This window comes from Haliotis cracherodii, unplaced genomic scaffold (assembly GCF_022045235.1).
Source record: "Haliotis cracherodii isolate W230 unplaced genomic scaffold, xgHalCrac1.p SCAF_14, whole genome shotgun sequence".
Classification (NCBI taxonomy): domain Eukaryota; kingdom Metazoa; phylum Mollusca; class Gastropoda; order Lepetellida; family Haliotidae; genus Haliotis; species Haliotis cracherodii.
Genome location: NW_027266269.1, coordinates 17,761,934 through 17,787,826, shown reverse-complemented (window position 1 = coordinate 17,787,826; position 25,893 = coordinate 17,761,934). Strand labels below are relative to the sequence as shown.

The 25,893-nt window shown below is 41.2% G+C and overlaps 1 protein-coding gene across 1 annotated transcript in view; it reads left to right on the top strand.

Moving 5' to 3' along the window:
• Positions 1-237: 237 nt before the first annotated feature.
• The window catches only part of LOC139461043 (mothers against decapentaplegic homolog 6-like), a 37,116-nt gene continuing 11,460 nt past the window's right edge, over positions 238-25,893 (top strand). The window contains exons 1-3 of the mRNA XM_071242548.1: positions 238-1,024; positions 1,956-2,015; positions 4,933-5,004. Of these exons, the coding sequence (XP_071098649.1) occupies positions 628-1,024; positions 1,956-2,015; positions 4,933-5,004 (529 nt within the window). The 5' untranslated portion in view covers positions 238-627. The remainder of the gene's footprint in view (positions 1,025-1,955; positions 2,016-4,932; positions 5,005-25,893) is intronic.

The following is a 25,893-nucleotide window of genomic DNA, read 5'->3' as shown; positions in this document are numbered from 1 at the left end:
CCAATCAGCGTGCAGCTTTTGTGAAGCCGTATGAGAGTGAGAAGGGTTTACTTAGCAATGACAAAGGGGAGGTGGTGGTTGTTGTTTTAACATAAAATCGTGCATTTATAAGATCATGCTCATTACGGAACCTAATCAACTGTTCTTAGTTGTATGTGCGCATATGCAAGGCGGAATTATCCCTTTCTGCGTGCAGAGGTGACTTGACAGTGACCCACTGAGGTAGTTTTACCTGTCTACCCTGAAGGTGTAGTCGACTCGGCTGTGGCCACTGTACATTGCAGTGTTATGAGGGTTTACGTAGAAGAAGGCAACAAATTGTTGGATTTCAACTGTTTATTGTGAAATATTTTCAGTAACAGGACCGAGGAAGGAAAAAAAGGAGTTAACGTGTGTTTTGGGTTGATTCTGTGGAGGATTAAATGGGAGTATATCGTGGGAGTTGTTTGCTGGTCAGTGAGCGTACAGCCAGGCAAATGTGAGCACATTTCACCGGTTGGGTTGGAAGGATCAAGGGTGATCGTTGTTGTTATTTACCAATAGTGTAGAGCAAGTTGGGAGACTGTAGTGGAGTGTTGGCGGCTATGATGCTAGGCATAGCGTGGGATAACCTATGCCTTATGCTGTATGTTTCGGTCTAAAAGACACTCCCTCGTGAAACGGCTGTGGAAACACCGTCTTATTAACGATGAAACCCAAAGTGCGACTGAAACTCCAGAGGAATTGGAATTAAAATCTGTGGCCCACACAATGCTCAAAAGACTCAAGGAAAAACAGCTGGATATCCTTGTCCAGTCTGTTGAAAGCAAGGGTGGTGAAAATACGGAATGTGTGTTGTTACCAAAAGAACACGTTCGAGTCGGACGGCGGTCGTTCTCTCATCACAACCTGTGTTGTCGACTTTGGCGATGGCCGGACCTTAGCCAAGAGGCAGAATTGAAAAGATTGTCTTGTTGCAATACCGTGAATGATCCAGGCTACGTCTGTTGTAACCCGTATCATTGGAGTCTGCTTCTCAAACCAGGTATGATGTCAGTCCTCACCGCCCCGTCAGCGACCTCCGCTCAGCGCGGCCATATTTGTTTTTACTTGTGCTATGAGTGGTTGAATGCAAGGTTTAGACCCAAGGTTTATCATAATATAACACTCCAAGACTTTGCCTTTTCTCGACAACGCTCTCTTATGTATGTACATAACTTAGTTATTTGTCTAACATTGACGAGGGGCCGCTATGAGACGCTTGTCAGGCGACCGCGTATTCCTTTTCACATTGCGTCAAAATTTACAAATCTTGTATTTTGTCGTTTTCTTGTGAATTACACATTCTTGAGAGCAACCTCGTGGTACTTTCAGGCTGCATCTCGCTTGTGATTCAATCTAAACGCAAAACGCAACAAATTCAATTCGCGAATTGCTTCAAAACAACTTGCTGTCAAATTTTGACAAGTATTGTTATAGTAAACGAAACATTTTTTTCTCAGCGTTCCGAATCTGGAAAAGTTTACGCATATTTTATTGATTATCTTCGAATTGTAACATTTTCCCACGTCGAGCTATAGGCTTATTAGGTAAAACTTGCGATTTTTGTAAATTACGGGTAAGCTGATTTCTCTTGACGGGCCACAGTCGGACTGAATTAATGATAACATCAATGGCTAAATAGTAGACCCCATGCTCGGCATTCTTACAGCGGGTAATTTCAAAAATACTTCATAACTTCTTTATTTTTTTCCACTTAGTTTTGAGACTGTGTTCTAAATGCAGTAACCCGCCGTAGGCTGGGAGTCTCGGGTCTGAATTCGACTGGACACACGTCTCGTAGGCTAAGCCTCCCAACAGACAAGCAATTATAGTGTGGCGCCAGTAGAGCTCTTACACTGTTTATCACATGTCTTGCCAGCATATTGGCGTGACTTCATCTCTGGGCTTTTACCAACCCGACTGCTTTCTTTCAGATACCACGGTCGCAGACCAAACTCGAACACACGAACAGATTGAACGAGTAAAAATTACAGGTGAGGGGAAAAATTAAAAATTAATTAAACTGCATATCGACATTATTATTGATTATTTTATTTTCCGATTTGACAGTCATGTGTAGTTCAACAGAATTGTTTTGATTTCAAAATTAAATAAATGTTGGATTTTCACAGTCGTGTTTTGATATTATTTAAATCTTCAAATTAAAATTACTTTCATTGTAACAGACATGTTTACAATGATTGCTAAGATGAAAAAGATCTACAGGTATTTATTAATATTTAGGTTTCTCGTGATTGTTTAAATATATCCCCTACAAGAAATAATAGTCAACATTTAAGGATACGCTATACCTGAAGCAAGTATAACCAAAAATGCAATTTTTATCACCAGCTCTATGATGCAATGCTATAGGAAGAGAAAGAACACTACCTTTGACTCTTCTAGTCAAAAAGAACATTGTATAAATAAAACATGCAACCAAGGTGTTGATATTAAATGATATAACATTTATCCAATGGTTTGTATTGCGTGTAGACAATACCATCCTCTTAAGTTGTAGAAAATTTCATTAACAGAACACTTGAAATTGTGAAATTGTGTTCTAATCAAATAGACATAGTTCCTATTTGTTAGATAATTGTAACAGTGTCCTAATATATGTAACTACAGATGATTATAATTATATTTCAAACCACATACTAAGAATTGAGTACTTCAAATGATGGGATCCAGGATGATGACCTCTTTGATACAGTGTCTCACTGGAAATACTACGTGTGCAATGTGTCAGTCCACACATGTTGTTATTTATTAGTTTAAAAACCCATTTTGTTTACATTGAAATTCCAGCAATTTGTGATGTGGTAAGTGAGTTTGTTAAACCATCCTCATGTTTACACAGGAATACACAGCGATAGAGCTGACTCGTGATATTCACAATCAACGTCTCTCTCATATAAGTTAGATTTGCAGCATATTTTAAATAGGTTATTCACCCGAATGAACACCAAACAATATTTGGGGATAGCCAAGCTAGAGAAAGCATGCCACGCTCCGTTTAGCCCAGGCCTCTATGCGTACTAACTGAAGAGCCACTGAGCCTCGATTAATACACTACTCAACGACGATAGATTGCCCTTAAAACCTAAAAAAATCAGTTGACTCAAGTGATAAGAAAACATGGAATACGAAGGGCTCGCTTTCAATCCTTGTGTTTCAAGAAGCCTGTGGTTTTGAAGTCGCTGATTTTAAACTTCAAGGTTGATGAGACATATTTGAAATACTCTCTTATTTTTGTTAGTGCTAAGATTTGCTTTTAACTCAATCCGTTAACAGGATAAATGTATTCGTCAATAAAATACAATTTTGAAATTACCATTCTAGTAATTATGAGAGGCATTCCTGCACTCAAGGACAGTTTTGTTATGCTTTGTAAATTGCAGATTGATTTTCTTAGTCTTGAAATAATTATTTTAAGATGTGATCAGGAAAACCCCCGATTATTTATTGATTTTGTGTTTATCAATATTTTTATTTTTGTCAACTTGTGTCCTGTATACAAATAGGCCATTGTGGTAAAACAGAGTTAATGATGAATTATTTGGTAACTTGACAGAAATTCAATATTCCATTAATTTTTTAAATAGGACCATTTACATACATGATCATCAATCTCTGGTAATGAGATCACCATACATCGTCTACAGCTCTTCTCAGATGGGCATCTTCCTTACTATATTAGGTTGAAAATCATTGTTGCACCTTGGACACTTTTGTAGTCTCTAACTGTTTGAGAATATACTTGGTGAGAGAATTAAAAGTTGACATCACATCAGTAATATATCATCTGAATGATAAGCTTTTCATGGAGTTGGTGAATGTTACCTCAAATTATGCTTTAATTACAATTTATACAGGAACATTTTCTTCATTCTTTGAAGAATATTTTGAAAGGCTTCTTTCTATTTGTAATGGTTAGTGAATTGTTAATAATGATTTTTTCAAAAATAGTAAATCAGTATAGCAGGCCTTCACAGATGGAGTTGATTTGAAAACATGAAGGAATATAATTCACTTTGGTATGTCATGTAAATGGTTTGCCGTCACTATTATCCCCGGCAGGCTTTATTTAATATTGAGGATAAATATGACATAATTAGTGATGAAAATGGAGAAAGGGAGTTTGTATGGTTGGCTCTGTCTAACCATACTCAGCTGTGTATGAGAGCAATGTCTCTAATGATCTTATCACGCTCCTGTCAGATCCAGGGGACGGCAAGTTATTGGAGTGGAGCGCCAAGCTACTTGTTCCGACAGCTATGTAGACATCGGTGATGTGATTATCACTGACGGAAGTGCAGCACTTGACTCTTAAAATGATCTATGTCCGATCATAGGAAATGTGGCTTCAACTCTTTATTACCAATAGACTGTAGGACTCTAGGGTGAGCCCTTGTAATTGTGTTAAACTGCCTGCCTGCTCAGCCCTGGAGGGAGGGTAGGGGTGCTGTACTCGCCAGCATAGGGTAATTTAGCTCACCTTTGCCTTCATTTACTAATCAACACCAATATCAGGGGGCTAGTTCTATTTAAGCTAGTTTAATTTCAAAATTAGGTTTGGAGCTGGATTTTGTAAGAGTGAGTTCTGTTCTGTTTTGATTTAAGTTTTTCTGCTTGTGTTTTGTTAACTAGTTAAGGTTGTAATGATATGAAAAGCCTGTTCGATTATTTCCTTCAATTTGTTCCTAAACCCTAAATTCTGAGTATTGTCTACAAAAAGTAATTCTAATTTAATTTTGTAAAGTGTTTCAATATTTTTCATTTGGAGTCTCTTGGTATAAACATAATTTGTGATACTAATTTTATAAAATGTTTTCTTTTTGATAAATTTCTATTCAGGTATGATGAATATATTACTGATGCTAACTAAATAGCTGATTCTCATTACAGATGAGCTTCTACGTGTTAACGAGTCAACAGAAACGGGTATGACGCCGACCACAAGAAGGTGTACCTATTCAGGTGAGTACTTCATTAACTTGATCGGACCGTATCAATGCAATACTTGTCCCCTGACTTCACTTTTTACCAGCTCGTCATTAAATAAATATACAGGGTTGGAAGTCAATGCCCGGACTCCATGGATACTTGCAAGAAGTTAAAGGCACAATATGCATCATATGTCTCTATCGATATGTCTCCAATCGGCAGGCTGTATTTAGAGGTGTACCTGGATCTTGTAGAGAGATTTGAATTTCCGAGTGGCTTTCTCAGCACAAATCTTTCCATTTGAACTGTTGGCATGATTGTGAAATGTGAAAAGTTGCTCTCGTACAAGTGAAATTAAAATAGCAAAACTTGGCTGGGGAAAAGAATTGTCTAGATTGCTGATAACGGGGTTTTTTTAATTATGAAAACTGTTAACAGTACCCAGGTAATTTAAGGGTGAGGTTTAAGGTGATGCTTACAAGTTCACAAGAGTTCTGCCATGTCCAGATGAGCTTGCAGATAGCAAAGTGAAGTGTTAGGTTGTCATGAAGAAGGCTGGACTTCAGCAGGACTCACAGAATATGCAAGCATTTGGACTGTCACTGCCCCCTTAAGACCTGTACATTCATCCAGACTTGATATTCATGGATGAAAAATGGGAAGTAGATAGAATGAGAACCTGATTTCCAGCAGTCTTAGAGTCTCTGAGTCTTAACATCTCTACTTTATGTTATCCTATTAGTTTGAGGACTCTGCTTAGACACAATTTGCTAGGTCAGAAACACATCTTGTCTGTCAATAGTACTACACAATATCAGGGTGTCACAGTACTCCACTGAGAGAAACTACCAAGTTCTGTTAACTTCCGACATAACACAGACTAAGAAATACTTGTTTTGTCACGATTGCTATTTTGCAGAGCTCCAGATAACTTTTTGGGCAATTGAGTTTTTACTCCAGTGTTTCTATTTTAATTGGGTTACTACATTTTTCATTGGGTAACCAATATTTTTTCACTCATCTATTATTCATCACTCTATTAGGTTTTTCCTAAAATTAGTGCACATTTTCAGATTAAAAAAAATAAAATAATGTTTTAGATGTATATAACTGTTCTAAATATATAGGCTTGACTCGGAAAGTAAATTAGCTCGTAATTTTGTTTCGGAAATTTGCTCCTTTGTACGCATGCTGAAAATGCTACATTGGGTATTTACGGGTGCTGCACCACAGAAACGCATGCATTAAATGAAAAACTCAAATGTATAAACATTTGAGATTTCATTTAACTCAATATAACTCAAATGTATAAACATTTGAGTTTTTCATTTAATGCATGCGTTTCTGTACGCAAGTTAATTTAAATTAATTGGGTTTTGAATATTTTTGGGGTGTATTTTACACAAATATGCTGCTTATCTGTAGCTCTGTATTTTGTATCCAATATCGGTGAAAGTTTCACTTGAAAACACATTGAGTACATGAACAGATGGAGTATGGGACTGACAGAGGACTCCATAGTGGTGTTGATGTCAAGAAGATAATGTAGGGGAATCTGAATGAAGCTGTTGGATACACGTGAAAGAGTCCTGCATTAATGTTATTGTTAGTTCAACCTGTTCAATATGACACAAGTGTATAGTCTTACAACTTACAACTTGTGACGACAGAACAGTTGGGTAGAACCTGACTTTGGAGTGAACTGAATTGTATCCTTGTGCTTAGACAACATATGTGGCAGACATGATGCAATATATTGGAGAATCTTAGACAATTTATCAAAGATACACACTTGCATTTTACCTCCTGGCTTACTGTCTGTGGCCATCATCTATATGTGTAACACCACAACCACCTGACATGGGCATCACGAGGATGGTCACGTCGGAGTATGACATCCCGGCACCATTATGGCATCACGAGGATGGTCACGTCAGAGTGTGACATCCCGGCACCATTATGGCATCGCGAGGATGGTCACGTCGGAGTATGACATCCCGGCACCATTATGGCATCACGAGGATGGTCACGTCACAGTGTGTCATCCCGGCACCATTATGGCATCACGAGGATGGTCACGTCGGAGTGTGACATCCCGGCACCATTATGGCATCACAAGGATGGTCACGTCGGAGTGTGACATCCCGCCACCATTATGGCATCACGAGGATGGTCACGTCGGAGTGTGACATCCCGGCACCATTATGGCATCACAAGGATGGTCACGTCGGAGTATGACACCCCGGCACCATTATGGCATCACGAGGATGGTCACGTCTGAGTATGACATCTCGGCACCATTATGGCATCACGAGGATGGTCACGTCGGAGTATGACATCCCGGCACCGTTATGGCATCACGAGGATGGTCACGTCGGAGTGTCACATCCCGGCACCATTATGGCATCACAAGGATGGTCACGTCGGAGTGTGACATCCCGGCACCATTATGGCATCACGAGGATGGTCATGTCGGAGTATGTCATCCCGGCACCATTATGGCATCACAAGAATGGTCACGTCAGAGTATGACATCCCGGAACAATTATGGCATCACGAGGATGGTCACGTCACAGTGTGTCATCCCGGCACCATTATGGCATCGCGAGGGTGGTCACGTCGGAGTATGACATCTCGGCACCATTATGGCATCACGAGGATGGTTACGTCAGAGTGTGACATCCCGGCACCATTATGGCATCACAAGGATGGTCACGTCGGAGTATGACATCTCGGCACCATTATGGCATCAACGTTGTTTGGTTATTAGTTGATCAAAGTGGAAACATTAGTTGGGTACCTCAACTTTCCCAAAAACAAATTGACATGGAATTATTGATAGTGATAGCATTTACAATATTTGAAAATGAAAATTACTATGAGTGCAATAATGTTTGCATTGTGATCAGTAGAGGTACGCTGGCAGAATGTGTTTTGTCAGATGTGCTACAGGGTATGAAGGGTGTTAAGCAGTATTAAGTGTGCCCTTTGGCATTTAGTGTGCCAACCAGAATACTACTTCTGATCCATCTTCACTAATGGTGACTGTCATCTTACCATGAACTAGATAACTAGATAAGCAGGAGTAATTTGGAAAGTTTGCCCCTTCCTTGATATTGAGACCGATAATACTTTTTCCAATCTCCAAATCCCCAGGTTTATTTTGTGGATCCCGTTCTGCATTTAGTTCATGTGTTTGTCCAGTTGACTTATGAGGAAGTATATTTATTACTAGCTTCATCGTATGTGAAAACATTCCTGTGTGCCACCAAGAGCTTATTTTAGCTGTGTTTTTATGATCTTAACCATGCCAAAAATTGGCAAGTCTTGTACAAGGAATTTACTATTAGGAATTTGAAACTACCTATCTTCATTGATCTTGAAATCTGTTAAACATAGAGCTCCTTACGCTGAGAGAAGCATGCCTGCCGACTCCAGCCATCCTGCTACTGCTATTGCTACCTGTTTTCAGGGAGCGGAGATAGACGTTATGTTGAGATGGAAGACATATACTTGTCTCCTGTTGTCACAAGTTGGATTGATTTATTTGCTATTTATCTGCTAGTGTGCCTGAAGCTGCTGGAGACCGGGTTGTTAGATACACTGGGATGTCCGCTCTGACAGGTGTTTGGACACTCGTATGTAGGATGGCTTGGGGTTCTTTCAGATTTTGTACTTTAATAAAACCTGTTTGAATTCTCCATTGGAATGTACATATTTTATGTTTTTGAATACTCGATCATTGTTTGAAGTTGTGTGAAACAGTTTAATGCTTGTCTGTAGTCAGGAGGAATATCAGTATTGACAATAGGGGTGTAGCAATTCACATTGTGTTCCGTGCAACGCAATTCTCTGTACAAATATGGTATTGGTAGATACATCAAGACACAAAAATATCATAAACATAATATGTAAAAAAGTATAAGCAAAAATTGTGAAATACTATTTCCTCCTCGTTTGAAACAGGCCAACCTGCTATTCAAATGTTTCCACACCATGTTGTAACATGTCCAGTATTTCATGTATAGTGCAGCCTTACATGGCCCTGCAGCCTTACACGGCCCTGCAGCCTTACACGGCCCTGCAGCCCTACACGGCCCTGCAGCCTTACACGGCCCTGCAGCCTTACACGGCCCTGCGGCCCTGCAGCCTTACACGGCCCTGCAGCCTTACACGGCCCTGCAGCCTTACACGGCCCTGCTATAGTACTGAGATAGGTATCGTGACACAACAAAGTGTGTCTTTACACCCCTGACAATGTAACAGTCTCAAGGTGGATAGTGTGCCCTGGGAACTGTTCATTTCCAGATACCATATTTACGCTACACTACCTATTTGTTGAATCTAGTTTACGATTCTGAAAAAAGCATTCTCCAGAAACATGAGCCCCTTCTTGTGAAATCATTGAAAGTTTATATGGTCTATTTTGAAGTAATGTCTTACCTTGAAAAAGCCTGATGCAACTTTAAATTTTAACTCACTCACTAAACCAACCAACCAAATGTGGGGCTGTGACAAGGTATCAACTTCATTTGTCTTTAGTTCTATGGTTCTAAATGGATGACAGCTTCTTCCATTGGTAGTTGGCATTGCCTCACTAGACTTTGGGGAAACATATCAGGAAAAATGTTAATGTTTAACAACCCTTGTATTTACTAAACCATTCATGTTTTTTTTCTCTTCAAAATAATCCTTGTAGGAATCTAATATTAAAACACATGTATGACTAGGAGAGCTTTTTCCATTCTTCAGACTTCTGTACGGACTAAGCCTGTAGAAGTGAAACACTCTAACTGGGGAAGTACTTGACTTGAATACCCAGTACTTTTCAGTGGTTAAATGTTTGCTGGGACTAGGCGAGTCTAAATTCATTTTTAATGACTTTTAAGTCAAATTTCATTATCCTGTGTTTTATAATTAATGATGTAGTTGGCCTCTATGAAATCATATCTCCACCACAAACAGCACACTGGCCTGGGTTGTTTAGTAAGACTGTTGCATGAACTCTTGGCTGCGTATAGAATAGAAATAAATATTTATTAAAGGGTGTAACCACAAACATTTGTTTCATTTTAGAGTGGGTATTTTGAATGAAGTACTAATAGTTGCAGTTTATTTTCTGACTGTTGTGATGGTGACCACTGTACTGGTGGGTTCTCCTCATGCTGAACTACCCCCAGGTCTACCAAACTACCCCCACGTCTACCGAACTACCCCCATGTCTACCGAACTACCCCCAGGTCTACCAAACTACCCCCACGTCTACCGAACTACCCCTATGTCTACCAAACTACCCCCAGGTCGACCAAACTACCCCCACGTCTACCGAACTACCCCCATGTCTACCAAACTACCCCCAGGTCTACCGAACTACCCCCACGTCTACCGAACTACCCCCATGTCTACCAAACTAAAGTACTGAAGTTAGTGTATCTAAGAGATAATTATCAAGAATGAGTTTTCCAGAGGAGGGACATCTTGTGTGTATTAATTTCACATTAAGTCATTGTTTCTGATGACATTAAGCAGCCCAAGTGCCTATCTCTTCTTCAGGCTTTATAGGACTCTTTTTTCATAGTTTATATTCACTCTCATATGAACAAACAAAATTCTAATGTACCCCATGGCAGGGGATGGTGGTACCGCTGTTTTCTTGTTTGTATATTCATGGAAGCTACCAAAATGACAAATGACTGTTCTGTTATCAATATATTTCATGTTGAGACCTTTAAGAATATTGAGGTCATTCTTGAAATATGGATCTATGTATGTACTGTATGTACTTGAACATGTTGAAGGCAAACTATTTGTTATGTATAGCCTATAAAAAAAAATTAAAAACTAGGGTCCCCAGTCATGTGGAATTTGGAGCTATAGAAATAGCCTTTTTCTTCTTCTTAAACACATCAACACAATTGTAACTGATGACAGATCTAAAATAGAATCGGACAGGTTATTTTAACCAATAACAAATGTTCTTCAATTGTTCATGAAATTTAAAAATGGCCAGCTTTGTTCAAATAAGGCCTCTCTGAAGTGTGTTTTGTTGATATGGGTGAATGTAAGCTGAGTTACTCCTAATTCTATATACTTGGAAAGAGGTACACACGGATTGGGGAGAGAGGGAAGCGTTTTACTTATTGTGGAAGTTTCCTTGGTGCTGTTTTCTGTTTAGGTTTGACATTTGACATTCAGGCAGTCACACTCAAAATAATCTCCTATTTACACAGCCAAGATTTCAAAAGGAATACCTAAACATGAAGATATTTCATCAATGTGAAAAACTAGCCCATAAAGCACTGCTTCATTAACAGACAGGTACCCTACTCAAGTAGGCCTTTGTCAACAGGGGACATCATGGGGCACAGGCTCACTGGATATAGGCCACAACCTGCCACCCCCCTGGCAATAATAGCTTGACCTTTTGTGCAAGCAACAATGGGGCATCTGGGTGTCTCCACTGCTCCGAGATAGGGATCTAGGGAGTTAGACAGGGGATAGTTGAACAAACTGGATATGAAAGCTGTCTCTTGCTGTTGGAGACACTGTGACTACAGGCTGTGCCAGCAACCAGTTATGGCCCATGCTTGTAGCCCAGCCATTTATTTGCCTCACTTTAAGGCTAATATTACCATCATACTTGAGCAGGAATTCAGGTCCTCCTCTTTATAAGGTGTTCCCCCAAACTTGTTCTTTTGAAGAGCTACAGCTTTTTGTTGGAGTGTTTGCTTAAAAAGATGACTTTTTATGTGGGTGTATTTGATTGCAAATGTGCTCTGTTCAAACAGTTCTTGTATGTGGTTATGTTAGTAAAAAACTCAAGTGTTTTGGGAATAGATCTATGCCAACATCACTTTAACTTTCTAAATCTTTTCTGAAATAATTGCACAACACTGGAATTGTAGTTTGTAAAGGGATCAGAACAATTCTTTGTTCAAAAGATAAATAAGCCAGTAAGTGGTAGTTTGCTAGATCCTTGCTGTTTACAAACTGAACTTTGGAAAAGTATGTTTCGGATAAGTTCTCTGGCTTTGACCATGTTGACTGAACCTTTATATACATAAATATGACTCAAATGGAGCCCAAGAACAATTTCAGGTGTTCTGTAACTTCTGTTGAGTAGGATACTATCAATCTCGTGGGAAACTAGCACTTGCTGGTGTTTCCTTTGTGAAAGTGCATCTTTTCACATTGTTGAAAATCAAATTTCACTAACCAGGGTTTCTACCTGTGTTTGTTAAATGGGGGTTTCGAGGACAGAATTATTTAAGGATCCCTATGAGATGGGTGAGGGCCCATCTGTACCGCACAGTGATATTGAAAACATTAAGTTCTTCAATGCTAAGATATGATCATAAATGTAGTGTTTATTCAGAGACTGGGACTTACCAAGCCACTGATAAAAGTAATTGGTATACTCCATGAATAATAAATAATTTGTATGTGTCCCTTGGGACACAATTATATTTTTCTGTACCCAAGTTGTGTGTATGGACACACAGTTGTGTGATGTGGAAATTTCATTATTGCAAATTATATCTTCCATTTTGTAGCAGAAATAATTTTTAATTTAAAACCCTGCTAATGATAAATTTCAACTCTGTTGTAACTGTTGTGTTTCGTGACTATATGATTTACCCTGATGATCAAGGTCAGATTTGACGGAGTTGACCGATCGTGCAGGTGATGCCAGTGTACGCTAATGCTCCATGTCCACATACCAAGGTCTGCTTACCCCTCATCAAGCCTGACGCTGCACATCTCAACACAACTATGCTGACAAAAAAGTCTTTAATTGTGTTTTAAGTAGGTCAGCATCATGGCCATATCAGTCTCTCCTCTCCTAATGAAATTAGAGACACATTCTTAAGTCTTAGTTATTGTGTCTTTTGTCTGTGGGATAACCTCACAATGATCTCACATTCTTGTGTACAGTAAGCCATCTACACAGAGTGTTGGGGGCCAGTTTCCACCCTTGCCGAACTAGGCTGGTATTATGGAGTTACATTTTGGCTGGACTAACGAGTCTATGCATAGTCCAATCAAAATCGCGCCACGAAATTGAAATCCTGATTCTGAACTGTCGGGCAGATTTTGGTCGATTGCAGGATTTGCAAAACATGTGCGCCGCCAACTCGTCAACAGATATTTTCTCAATCTTTTCATGTTTCTAATCAAGGTGCTCACATAATTCAATGCACTTCACAATGTAAGACCCGTTTTATAACAATATAAATCTTGATTATCGATCAGACCGTCTTGACTGGGCGACTCCATTTTGTTTGAAGCAAATGCAAGTGAAACGAGAGGTTGAATCTGATTGGTCATAGGAGAGCCTTAGGAGGGACATAACTTGTAATAGCCACGAGTGGCGCTACGATCGAGCCCAGGAATTACAGCCTAGTTCAGCAAGGGTGGAAACTGGACTTTTAAAGTCAGTTAACACTCTTGCCTCGGGAAGATGACAGAAGGAAGGAACAACAGACTCTCTCTCTCTCTCTCTCTCTCTCTCTGTGTGTCTTTCTCTGTCTCTCTCTGTCTCTCTCTCTCTCTCTCTCTCTCTCTCTCTCTCTCTCTCTCCATTAATGGTGTTTAGAGAACCTTTCAGTTGATACGAGGTTATTCATATTTACATGAGGTCCTACATGGTGAGGAGAAGAGATCGACAGGCCATGCACAGAGATTTATGCTTTTATTGTCATGTTGCTGAGTGCTTCACTATATGGCTGTGTAAAGGGGTAGGGGTACATCATATCTCTGTAGCTGGTGGCAGCTACTCCAGACTTATCACACCGACAGCACTGGAGAGATCGATGTGTGCCCCTGGAATTGCTCCTCCAAATGTGGGCTATACTTGGTTTATGGAAGGGCTGATAGGGACGTATTAGAATTGTGAAGCTAGATAAAACTCCCTGATACCATCAATACCAACTAAACACCTCTCACTAGTGTTTCAACTTCTACCCCAAGAAACATAAATTTTGGATAACATTTTGCCTGATGGTGTAGATGCCAACTGCCACTTGATTGCTTGTTTGAGGCAGATGTCAAACATTTCTCTAGATGTAGATGGAGATATGTCTTCGAGGTCAGACTAAGCACCTTGATTCAATACTGGTTAAGAAATCCTCCCGGATGTGTATGCCATGTTATATTTCCGATGAAGTAGAAAATGGTAACCATGGTATCTAGAGACCAGTACATAAACTTGTGATAGTGTCAGTGTTTTAAACTTCCTCAGTCTATTAATATGTGATCTGGTTGGGTGGCGTCGGTTTTCTTGTCAATTCCTTCTCAGACCGTCTACATTGCACATCAAACAATTCATTACCCATTTTGAATATCAGGACAAATAATATGAGACTTTGAACAATGATGATAAGAAAATAATCTTGCATGGTGTATGCCTAACTACCGCCAATTTACGAGGTATTCTTCCCCAAGCTGAGCTATGGACATGGTAGTACCGTGGTCCACACATAGGAGATGTGTCTCCATGGCAAAGTAAAGTCACTTTTATGATTGTGTTTTCCTTTGTCAGCCGACAGTAAAACCCGCACAAGCCAGACACCGTTGGTTATGGTAAACTTCAAACGAAATGGAGAAACAGGGAGATTCTGAGAGGGAGGTTTTCTGTAGCATTGACCGCCCATGGAACAAACACTAGCATGTATCACGTACACATTAACAGTATGGGGTTAGTACTTATCTGAAGCAACTCAGATCACCTGTGAAGTTGGAGTAAATATTGTGATTAGATTATTGGTGATTGACTATTTATGGTTGGGTCTGGAATATTTGTTATTCACCAGAGGTTTTGATGTACCAGTGCTTGACTAGTTTTGTAGCAGTGTATGATGTCATCATATAGTTTAATATCAGTGTAGTGTCAGCCTGTAGTGTTGTGGCAGTGCAGCGCCTGTAGTGTTGTGGCAGTGCAGCGCCTGTAGTGTTGTGGCAGTGCAGCATCTGTAGTGTTGTGGCAGTGCAGCACCTGTAGTGATGTGGCAGTGGAGCGCCTGTAGTGTTGTGGCAGTGCAGCGCCTGTAGTGTTGTGGCAGTGCAGCACCTGTAGTGTTGCGGCAGTGCAGCACCTGTAGTGATGTGGCAGTGGAGCGCCTGTAGTGTTGTGGCGCGCCTGTAGTGTTGTGGCAGTGCAGCGCCTGTAGTGTTGTGGCAGTGCAGCACCTGTAGTGTTGTGGCAGTGCAGCACCTGTAGTGTTGTGGCAGTGCAGCACCTGTAGTGTTGTGGCAGTGGAGCGCCTGTATTGTTGTGGCGCGCCTGTATTGTTGTGGCAGTGCAGCGCCTGTAGTGTTGTGGCAGTGCAGCACCTGTAGTGTTGTGGCAGTGCAGCGCTTGTATTGTTGTGGCAGTGCAGTACCTGTAGTGTTGTGGCAGAGCAGCCCCATGTAGTGTTGTGGCAGTGCAGTACCTGTATTGTTGTGGCAGTGCAGCGCCTGTATTGTTGTGGCAGTGCAGCGCTTGTATTGTTGTGGCAGTGCAGTGCCTGTATTGTTGTGGCAGTGCAGCACCTGTAGTGTTGTGGCAGAGCAGCCCCATGTAGTGTTGCGGCAGTGCAGCGCCTGTAGTGTTGTGGCAGTGCAGCGCTTGTATTGTTGTGGCAGTGCAGTACCTGTAGTGTTGTGGCAGAGCAGCCCCATGTAGTGTTGTGGCAGTGCAGTACCTGTATTGTTGTGGCAGTGCAGCGCCTGTATCGTTGTGGCAGTGCAGCGCCTGTATTGTTGTGGCAGTGCAGCGCCTGTATTGTTGTGGCAGTGCAGCGCCTGTATTGTTGTGGCAGTGCAGCACCTGTAGTGTTGTGGCAGAGCAGCCCCATGTAGTGTTGCGGCAGTGCAGCGCCTGTAGTGTTGTGGCAGTGCAGCGCCTGTATTGTTGTGGCAGTGCAGCGCCTGTAGTGTTGTGGCAGTGCAGCACCTGTATTGTTGTGGCAGTGGAGCGCCTGTAGTGTTGTGGCAGTGCAGCGCCTGTAGTGGGTTACTGTTTGTAGTGTTGTGGCAGTGGAGCACCTGTAGTGTTGTGGCAGTGCAGCGCCTGTAGTGTTGTGGCAGTGGAGCACCTGTATTGTTGTGGCAGTGGAGCGCCTGTAGTGTTGTGGCAGTGGAGCACCTGTAGTGTTGTGGCAGTGCAGCGTCTGTAGTGGGTTACTGTTTGTAGTATCGTGGCAGTGGAGTACCTGTAGCATTGTGGCAGTGTGGGGTACCAGATCCCCCATGCCGCTAGGACTCCCTACACAGAGAGGTTTATGGCTGCCAACTCGGTGGTTGCTAAGCTCCTTCATGGATAGGGAAATTTACACAGCTATTGTAAATACATCAAGATATAATTTCAGGCATAAAGGGACAAGCAAGAGATAGCTAGGGTTGACCTGGAGAGATCTGGTAGGTTGGGGGGAGTAGGTGACTAGGGGGGTGACAGGTCGATCAATGCACAACACGCACACACAGATAGGAGGGTGGTGGGGAGATGGGCTGAAACATACCCACTGTTGTCCGTTGCAATCAAATCATTATTGAAAAGACAAAATAATTTTGTTTCTATCTGTGTTATTAGTTGTAATAAAAGCCATATGAATCGCTTTGGCCATTTCTGAAGTCAGATCGCATTATTCTCACGATTCTCTAGTTTAAGAGTCAAGTCTTGGTTGGTTTCTTTCCAAACTTTGAATATTTCAAATGAATCTGGAACTCTGACATGTAACATTTCCATAAACAACATACCAAATCATCTCCTTCAGCAGACTATTTCTACCAACTAATCACATGGTCAGATTGCTACTCAAATGGCAGTTTCTGTTTTGTGAAGGTGCTTGTGGTACCTGCCGTTCTGTGGAGCTGGGGAACTTGGAGACTTGAGCAAGGAGAGCCAAATGTCCTGCTGCCGCGTTCTCTCAATAATTACCGCTTCCATGTTATCTGGCACTTTGTTCCTCGGACACTGCACTCCCCCAAAGTCCCCAGGGGAGACAACCCCGGCGCTAACACAGCCTGGTTGTCATAATGGGCTTTGATAAATGTTTGGGAGTTTGCAACAGTAGCACCTGTTTGGGATTGTGTATGAAAGCAGTGCTTTCTGTAGCCGAAGGTCTCCACAGTACTCCAAAACACACCATCTGAAAACAAGACCTGTTCGGGGAGGGAGGATTTCTTGGTTCAAGGCTTAATTTGAAAGAAATATCATTGTTTAAGTTTAAACATATGTGTCAAATAACTTGGATTAAGATTAAAAACTGCATCCCGAATGAGATCTCTGTTTCCTTTTGGAAAAAACACTTTTTGACCATTAGGAAATACTGATTCTTTGATCTTTGAGATTTTCCTTGGGAGTTTTATGGAACGACCTGGTGACATTTGTTAAAATAATGACTCTAACATGTTGAGGAGTATGTTTGCCAATATATTGGCTGTATCATGTGTGATAACATCAAAATGCCAACATCCTGATTCTTGATGAGATTCTGACAGCTGAGGCCGACAACTTGGAGGTGGACTTGCATGGTGAGGCTTACTCATTAAGTGGTGTAAAGCTAGTGGTGGTGACAACGATGTTGTTGTTGTGTACGTGGTGTTGAGGAGGTCGACCAGCGACACCCCTGCCCCATCTCTCTACACCGTGTTGACTCGGCCACCACCACCAGTCTCGCGGTAAGCTCTTTGTAAATGATGGCAAAAAATGAGTTTGCTTTTTGAAGGTTACGACTGCACGCTCAAGCAATGGAGACCAAGTGAAGAGGCGATTTCTTGTAATTTGACAGTACTTGCCAAATCTGACAGTCGGGCTACGATGACTTCCGTACTAGTTACTGTGAGGAAGAATTGAGAATAATTATACAAGCGTCGTGGAGAAATGCAACATGATTGATTTTCTTTGTGAAATAGTGCAGTAAATAGCCTAAAAATTGATGTGACAATTGGTGATACTTTTGTCATGTGTTTGGCATATTGTGGGGAACGGGCATGATGAAAGATAGGAATAGAAAAGTCTACATTATTCAAACATTTGAATGATAAATGATTTGTTAAAGAATAAGTAAATTCAATTGTGAAAGTCTTTAACTCAAATAAATAAATAAATACATCATTTTTCCTGTGTTTTGTCAAGTAAAGAAGTCGGACTTGATTTTTATTGGAGTTTACATGGAAGTCAATGGAAGGTGTTTAATCTTGAACAGTGACGGTGGTAACCCTTACCTAGGAGTGTGATATTCCTGGTGGTTATCAGGGGTTATTTGGCTTATCTCCTGCCAACATGCTTTTTCACACTAAGTATTCAGTCTAAGTACTTAAAATGGGATGCCAGAATATTATCTGGTCGGTAATGAGAAGCGATTTGTGGTGTAAAAGCATCACACCAGTCACAAAGGAGGGTAGAAGTTGGAAGAAACCCATGTCGCATCAACAAAGCTTCATTGAGGGAGCAATGAAGGCTGCCTTGTGAAGCTGGAAACCCTGCTTCCAACTCGCGCTATCATGTCTACTACCAATCTTATCTCCTCAGCTATTTTCTTTTCCATTTCGTATCAAGTCGGATAGAATAAACACTCTCTACAGTGTAGACAACCACCCAAGAAAAATTGCTGACTTTTTCCACCAAATGTTTAGCTTTTATTTCATGGATCAGACCCCCCTATCTGTTGAATAGTTTGTGGTGCTGACAAGAAATTATTAAACATAACGAAAAATAACGGAGACCTAATCAAATTCTTGAAATGCCGATGAGTGACAGGTCTGAGTTGACTGTGTTTAAGGTGTGGTAATGTGCTGGTACAGTCAGATAGGACTGCTGAGTGATGGGACCATCCATCTGAATGCATGGAAAGTCTGTTATACACTGGAGCTTGTTTTAGAAAGTTCATAACTAGTTGGCCAATTAATGTTTATTGCATCATGGCCTGTAGGATCACCATGAGCTCTGAAGACCCAAGTCAATCAGTGTCTTTTGTAAAGATTGCGTGATGAGAAAGGGAACCTTCGTAACTTAAATGGACATTTATAGCATACTGTTGCTGCAGTTTTAATGAGATTGCTTAGATCTGAAGATTTAACTCTCCCGAGAGGAAATATTTCAAATTACCTATCATCAGAGACTTTCAGCTTCGTGTGATTACATTACTTGTCTTTTTAAACTCAAAACTTGGGCATCACGAACATTTAGTATTGATTTGCAACCGGACCTCAACCGTGTGCTAGGCACTTTTGAATGTGACATTTGTATTAAAGTTTAAGCAACTTGTAGGACAGACCAAAGAAAGCCACGCGGGCAGGTAGGGGTCGTTTCAAGGCTAGGGAATTCTGGTGTGTTTAATGATTACAGAGCATGGGTCCCAGTGCTTCAGCTCCGCTGCCGGATCGATGATAAAATGTGAATGAATTACATGTAAGGATCTTCAAATTGATCCGCTCGGCCTTTCATGCAGCTCATTGGCAAGGGGTGGCCAAGCGTGCCACCATTGTTCACCTGCTTACCCTCTCATGGAATAGACTCTTCTTTTTTCCTCACATTAACACAACACTAGCAAAAATGTAAGGAGAGGCTATTGTTTTTGTGGGGATGTCGAGTGGCCAATTGTATTCATTCACAGAATGGAAACGCAAGCAAGTAGTGGTTCTTTCTACGAGTGTGACTACATTTGTCCCAAACGATAGCGTGTTACATGAAGCTGTCCGGCTATTGTCAGCACTACATTATAGTGTGTGTCGGCTGTGGTGGGTAAAGACACCACTTCTCAGTGTTGTGTTAGCAGCTGGTTACACTGCTTCCATAAAACATGAATGAGAACCACACCAGCCGCAGCTTTCACAGGGCAGAATGAAGGATGACCACAGTCTTACTAATATAATAGCATGGTAATTTTACGGGTCAGCATTTTTTTAAAGATAAAGTAAAAAATATTGTATTTGCAAATGAAATAGTTTGAAATTCTAACTGTGTCACTAAAAGTGTATATATATATATATATATATATATATATATATATATATATATATATATATATATATATACCCATTGCAGCAAAAATGTGTGCCTTGTATGCACAGAAAGTGGAGGCAAATTATTTTTACTGCATGGGGTGTAAAACTTGTGTTTTGTCCATGCTGAGTAGCAGCATGTAGTTACACTGTACTGCCAGTGTCTGATGGTCTTTAGTCAGTCAACAAGAAAAAGTCCTGTCTTTGCTCTGTGTGAGGCTTCACACTCACTTTGTTTCATGTGCTGTTGGTGCAGTAGTCCCTGTCAGATTGGCACAGGAAGTATGATCAGAGGAAATATTGCTGGCTGCTTTTTTGGTAATAAAACTTATTGGGCATGTTTTGTGTAGTTGGTGCAGTAGTCCCTGTCAGATTGGCACAGGAAGTATGATCAGAGGAAATATTGCTGGCTGCTTTTTTGGTAATAAAACTTATTGGGCATGTTTTGTGTAGTTGGTGCAGTAGTCCCTGTCAGATTGGCACAGGAAGTATGATCAGAGGAAATATTGCTGGCTGCTTTTTTGGTAATAAAACTTATTGGGCATGTTTTGTGTAGTTGGTGCAGTAGTCCCTGTCAGATTGGCACAGGAAGTATGATCAGAGGAAATATTGCTGGCTGCTTTTTTGGTAATAAAACTTATTGGGCATGTTTTGTGTAGTTGGTGCAGTAGTCCCTGTCAGATTGGCACAGGAAGTATGATCAGAGGAAATATTGCTGGCTGCTTTTTTGGTAATAAAACTTATTGGGCATGTTTTGTGTAGTTGGTGCAGTAGTCCCTGTCAGATTGGCACAGGAAGTATGATCAGAGGAAATATTGCTGGCTGCTTTTTTGGTAATAAAACTTATTGGGCATGTTTTGTGTAGTTGGTGCAGTAGTCCCTGTCAGATTGGCACAGGAAGTATGATCAGAGGAAATATTGCTGGCTGCTTTTTTGGTAATAAAACTTATTGGGCATGTTTTGTGTAGTTGGTGCAGTAGTCCCTGTCAGATTGGCACAGGAAGTATGATCAGAGGAAATATTGCTGGCTGCTTTTTTGGTAATAAAACTTATTGGGCATGTTTTGTGTAGTTGGTGCAGTAGTCCCTGTCAGATTGGCACAGGAAGTATGATCAGAGGAAATATTGCTGGCTGCTTTTTTGGTAATAAAACTTATTGGGCATGTTTTGTGTAGTTGGTGCAGTAGTCCCTGTCAGATTGGCACAGGAAGTATGATCAGAGGAAATATTGCTGGCTGCTTTTTTGGTAATAAAACTTATTGGGCATGTTTTGTGTAGTTGGTGCAGTAGTCCCTGTCAGATTGGCACAGGAAGTATGATCAGAGGAAATATTGCTGGCTGCTTTTTTGGTAATAAAACTTATTGGGCATGTTTTGTGTAGTTGGTGCAGTAGTCCCTGTCAGATTGGCACAGGAAGTATGATCAGAGGAAATATTGCTGGCTGCTTTTTTGGTAATAAAACTTATTGGGCATGTTTTGTGTAGTTGGTGCAGTAGTCCCTGTCAGATTGGCACAGGAAGTATGATCAGAGGAAATATTGCTGGCTGCTTTTTTGGTAATAAAACTTATTGGGCATGTTTTGTGTAGTTGGTGCAGTAGTCCCTGTCAGATTGGCACAGGAAGTATGATCAGAGGAAATATTGCTGGCTGCTTTTTTGGTAATAAAACTTATTGGGCATGTTTTGTGTAGTTGGTGCAGTAGTCCCTGTCAGATTGGCACAGGAAGTATGATCAGAGGAAATATTGCTGGCTGCTTTTTTGGTAATAAAACTTATTGGGCATGTTTTGTGTAGTTGGTGCAGTAGTCCCTGTCAGATTGGCACAGGAAGTATGATCAGAGGAAATATTGCTGGCTGCTTTTTTGGTAATAAAACTTATTGGGCATGTTTTGTGTAGTTGGTGCAGTAGTCCCTGTCAGATTGGCACAGGAAGTATGATCAGAGGAAATATTGCTGGCTGCTTTTTTTGTAATAAAACTTATTGGGCATGTTTTGTGTAGTTGGTGCAGTAGTCCCTGTCAGATTGGCACAGGAAGTATGATCAGAGGAAATATTGCTGGCTGCATTTTGGTAATAAAACTTATTGGGCATGTTTTGTGTAGTTGGTGCAGTAGTCCCTGTCAGATTGGCACAGGAAGTATGATCAGAGGAAATATTGATGGCTCCTTTTTTGGTAATAAAACTTATTGGGCATGTTTTGTGTAGTTGGTGCAGTAGTCCCTGTCAGATTGGCACAGGAAGTATGATCAGAGGAAATATTGCTGGCTGCTTTTTTGGTAATAAAACTTATTGGGCATGTTTTGTGTAGTTGGTGCAGTAGTCCCTGTCAGATTGGCACAGGAAGTATGATCAGAGGAAATATTGCTGGCTGCTTTTTTGGTAATAAAACTTATTGGGCATGTTTTGTGTAGTTGGTGCAGTAGTCCCTGTCAGATTGGCACAGGAAGTATGATCAGAGGAAATATTGATGGCTGCTTTTTTGGTAATAAAACTTATTGGGCATGTTTTGTGTAGTTGGTGCAGTAGTCCCTGTCAGAATGGCACAGGAAGTATGATCAGAAGAAATATTGCTGGCTGCTTTTTTGGTAATAAAACTTATTGGGCATGTTTTGTGTAGTTGGTGCAGTAGTCCCTGTCAGATTGGCACAGGAAGTATGATCAGAGGAAATATTGCTGGCTGCTTTTTTGGTAATAAAACTTATTGGGCATGTTTTGTGTAGTTGGTGCAGTAGTCCCTGTCAGATTGGCACAGGAAGTATGATCAGAAGAAATATTGCTGGCTGCTTTTTTGGTAATAAAACTTATTGGGCATGTTTTGTGTAGTTGCTTTATACGTGAGAGTGTTCATCAAGGGATTTGTCTGCCCCCACTTTCTACAGGTACATGGTCTAGCCGAGTTACTGATACACAACACACTCCCTGATACATGTGATCCACGTGGGAGTTATTTGTGATATGTAGGCATGGGGTATGGCTTGATATAGCTGTGACATATGCATGAATGGCTGGTTTCAGTGTTGAGGCCCATTACACTGCTGACTGAGCTAAAGCCAGTGTTGGAGGTAAGCCTTCAGTCAGCTGACTGTGTGCAGGGCGGGAGGGCGGCCCCAGGTACTTGACCAGACAGAAGGTCCAGGTATCGCTGTTGAGCTAAGTTACCCTCATCAAGTTGCACCTATCTTTAGATAGGCTTTGCAGTGGTGGTTGACATGACAGCACAGATCATCTCCAGATATCATTCATGGAGGTCCAGCAACATGTAGTCCATGGGCATGCCACACAGGCCTCGATATAAGGCCAGTGTGGCACCAGGACCCTGTCACATGGGCACACATGCCTCGATATAAGGCTAGTGTGCCACCAGGACCCTGTCACATGGGCACACATGCCTCATTATAATGCTTGTGTGCCACCAGGACCCTGTCACATTGGCACACATGTCTCGATATAAGGCTAGTGTGCCACCAGGACCCTGTCACATGGGCACACATGCCTCATTATAATGCTTGTGTGCCACCAGGACCATGTCATATGGGAACTCATGCCTCTTACTAACTCTAGTGTGGGTCCAAGGTTGTAACACGGGCAGACATGCTTCTCTATGATGTGTGTTTTGGGCCCTACCACATAGTGACACATGCCTCTTTATAACACTATTGTGTTTGGGGCCCTAGCTACCACATGGCAACACATGCCTCTTTTTAAAGCTAGGGTTTTTTAGACCATGACACTAGCCTCAGTATAATGCTGGTGTGTTTTGGGCCTTATACATCCTGGTTATAGTGAACAAAGCTTTTCAACTGTGTGAAGTAATGTTTGTGGAGAAATCATCACAAGGTGGTGATCAAATTTTGAGAATGATTTAAGGACGACATGTAGGTCCAATGGCATCTGCTCCAGCAGAGACAGCAGTCGACTTGTTGCTTCCAGTATTGGCATCTTTCTTAGGCACTGTCTTTCTCAATCATAGTTCTGCACAAATTACACCACTGGATATCCATCCCAAAATATACTGGGACTTGCTGTAGTGAGTGTTTGAATATACGCAACACTGTTTAGTGTCATTTTGGCAATTACAGTTAGGAGATCAACCTTAAATCCTCTTCCACAGAAATTGGCAAACAGTAGCGGCCATTTTGAGTCAAAGTCGAACTTGGGCTTTTATTTTGTCCAATCACAACAGAGTGGAGGAAAAGGCGAGTGTTTGCGCTACTTGGGGTGTATTTGAGGAGGATTTCAAGGCGGATGCAGTGGGGCCAACTGGAGGGAACGAGGCTGCGGAAGTGGAGGTGTAGACGTGATATTACCCTGAGATGAAACACACTAGCCCCTAGTACAGCTAGCCGCTTTGAAAAATGGCCCATGTGACTTTGAAAAACGTTACCCTCTATTTGTTCATCGAACTGGTCATAATATTTGAACAGTTTGCCGAGAAAGAATGTTTTCCAAAATGTCAAAGACAAATTTAGCCCTGTAATGGAGCAAGTTAAAAGACATTTCAGCCTGGGCCTTAGCTTTGAAATATTGAAGGCTTGGTGGAGATATGGAAATGCTGCTGGTGGACCAGGTTAACATGGCTCTTGTATATCATAGGGCCCTCACAGGCCTGCAGCTTGGGCCAGGGTGGGGCTGTGTGGGGGTGGGAGCAAATTGTTTTTGTCATTTACACGGTAGCTCTGCTGCTTTAATCTGAGACGAAAGATTGTTTTAGTTCTTTCCTGGAGAAATTGTGGCATCAATAATCAAGGGACACTGCATAATTTATTTTTTTAATATTTTCCATTAATTCTGATTCATTTTTTAAAAAAATATTTGAGCTGGTCCACTGTATGTTGAATGTGGAATATTGTGCTTAAGGCCTCATGGCGGGATACTTTGCAAAACTACTCTGTACACAAGTGGATGTAGGGGTGGGTGATGGAGTGGTTGTCGTGACTGCAGACATGGGCCTGATGGACAGGGTATGACCAGAAATCATGTACAGTTTATTTATTACATTACCTTGACAGGGACGTGAGGGCCAGCACCACCACCAGTCTGCCAGGGCTGCCAAGACTAGCAGAGCAAGCAGTACTTTTGTTATTTTTTCCTACACAAGGCAGAACATTGTCTTCCATGATTACAAGTTTGGGAGAAGTAATTGTGGCTTCTTGCTGGACTGATTACAGTAGGCAAAAAGTTGTATGGAAGTAATCTCTGATTTGCTCTGAACTGGGAGAAAAGTGTCTTTACTGTGGATGATACTAGCAGATTTCTTTGGTTTTAACTTGTCTGTGTCGGTTGAAAAATAAGTGATTAATGTTAACAATTGGGTTTGACTGCTAGTTCAGGAGACAAGTCGACTCGTCAGGGATTTCACCAACAGCCAGCAAACCTGCAGTTGAGCAAGTTTGTGTGAAATTACCATCCCTTGTGAGTTTATAACTTTATGATATAGAACTCTGTCACTGTAATGTCTTCGCCAAGCAGGAAAAAATACTACAATTTTGCATCACAGATTAAGTTATGAAAAATCAAAGTGAAAAATTGATTGATTGTTTGGGATTTGAAAAGAAATATCTTTTAAAACACATGTTTATAGTATGTAAATTGCATCACACGTGAGAGATAAACTTGCAGTGAAGTATGATGAGGAATTTGAACAATTCAATTTAATGGTTTCTCCCATGACCTTTTGTTGGGCTTCTGTTATAACAAGAATGAACTGTATTGGCCATTAGTAGAGGTCAACTGACTGTTGACTTGAAAGGTCAAGCCTGTGACTTTTTAGCTCCACTTATTCATAACACATGCCAGATTCTGTCACCTTCACCATATGACAATATTGTATGAAATTGAGAGTGATGATACTCGCTATTTCCCTTCTTAATGTTAGGCTAGTCCAGTGGTTAAGGCAGTCACTCATCCACTGAAACCCAGGTTTGATTCTCCAAATG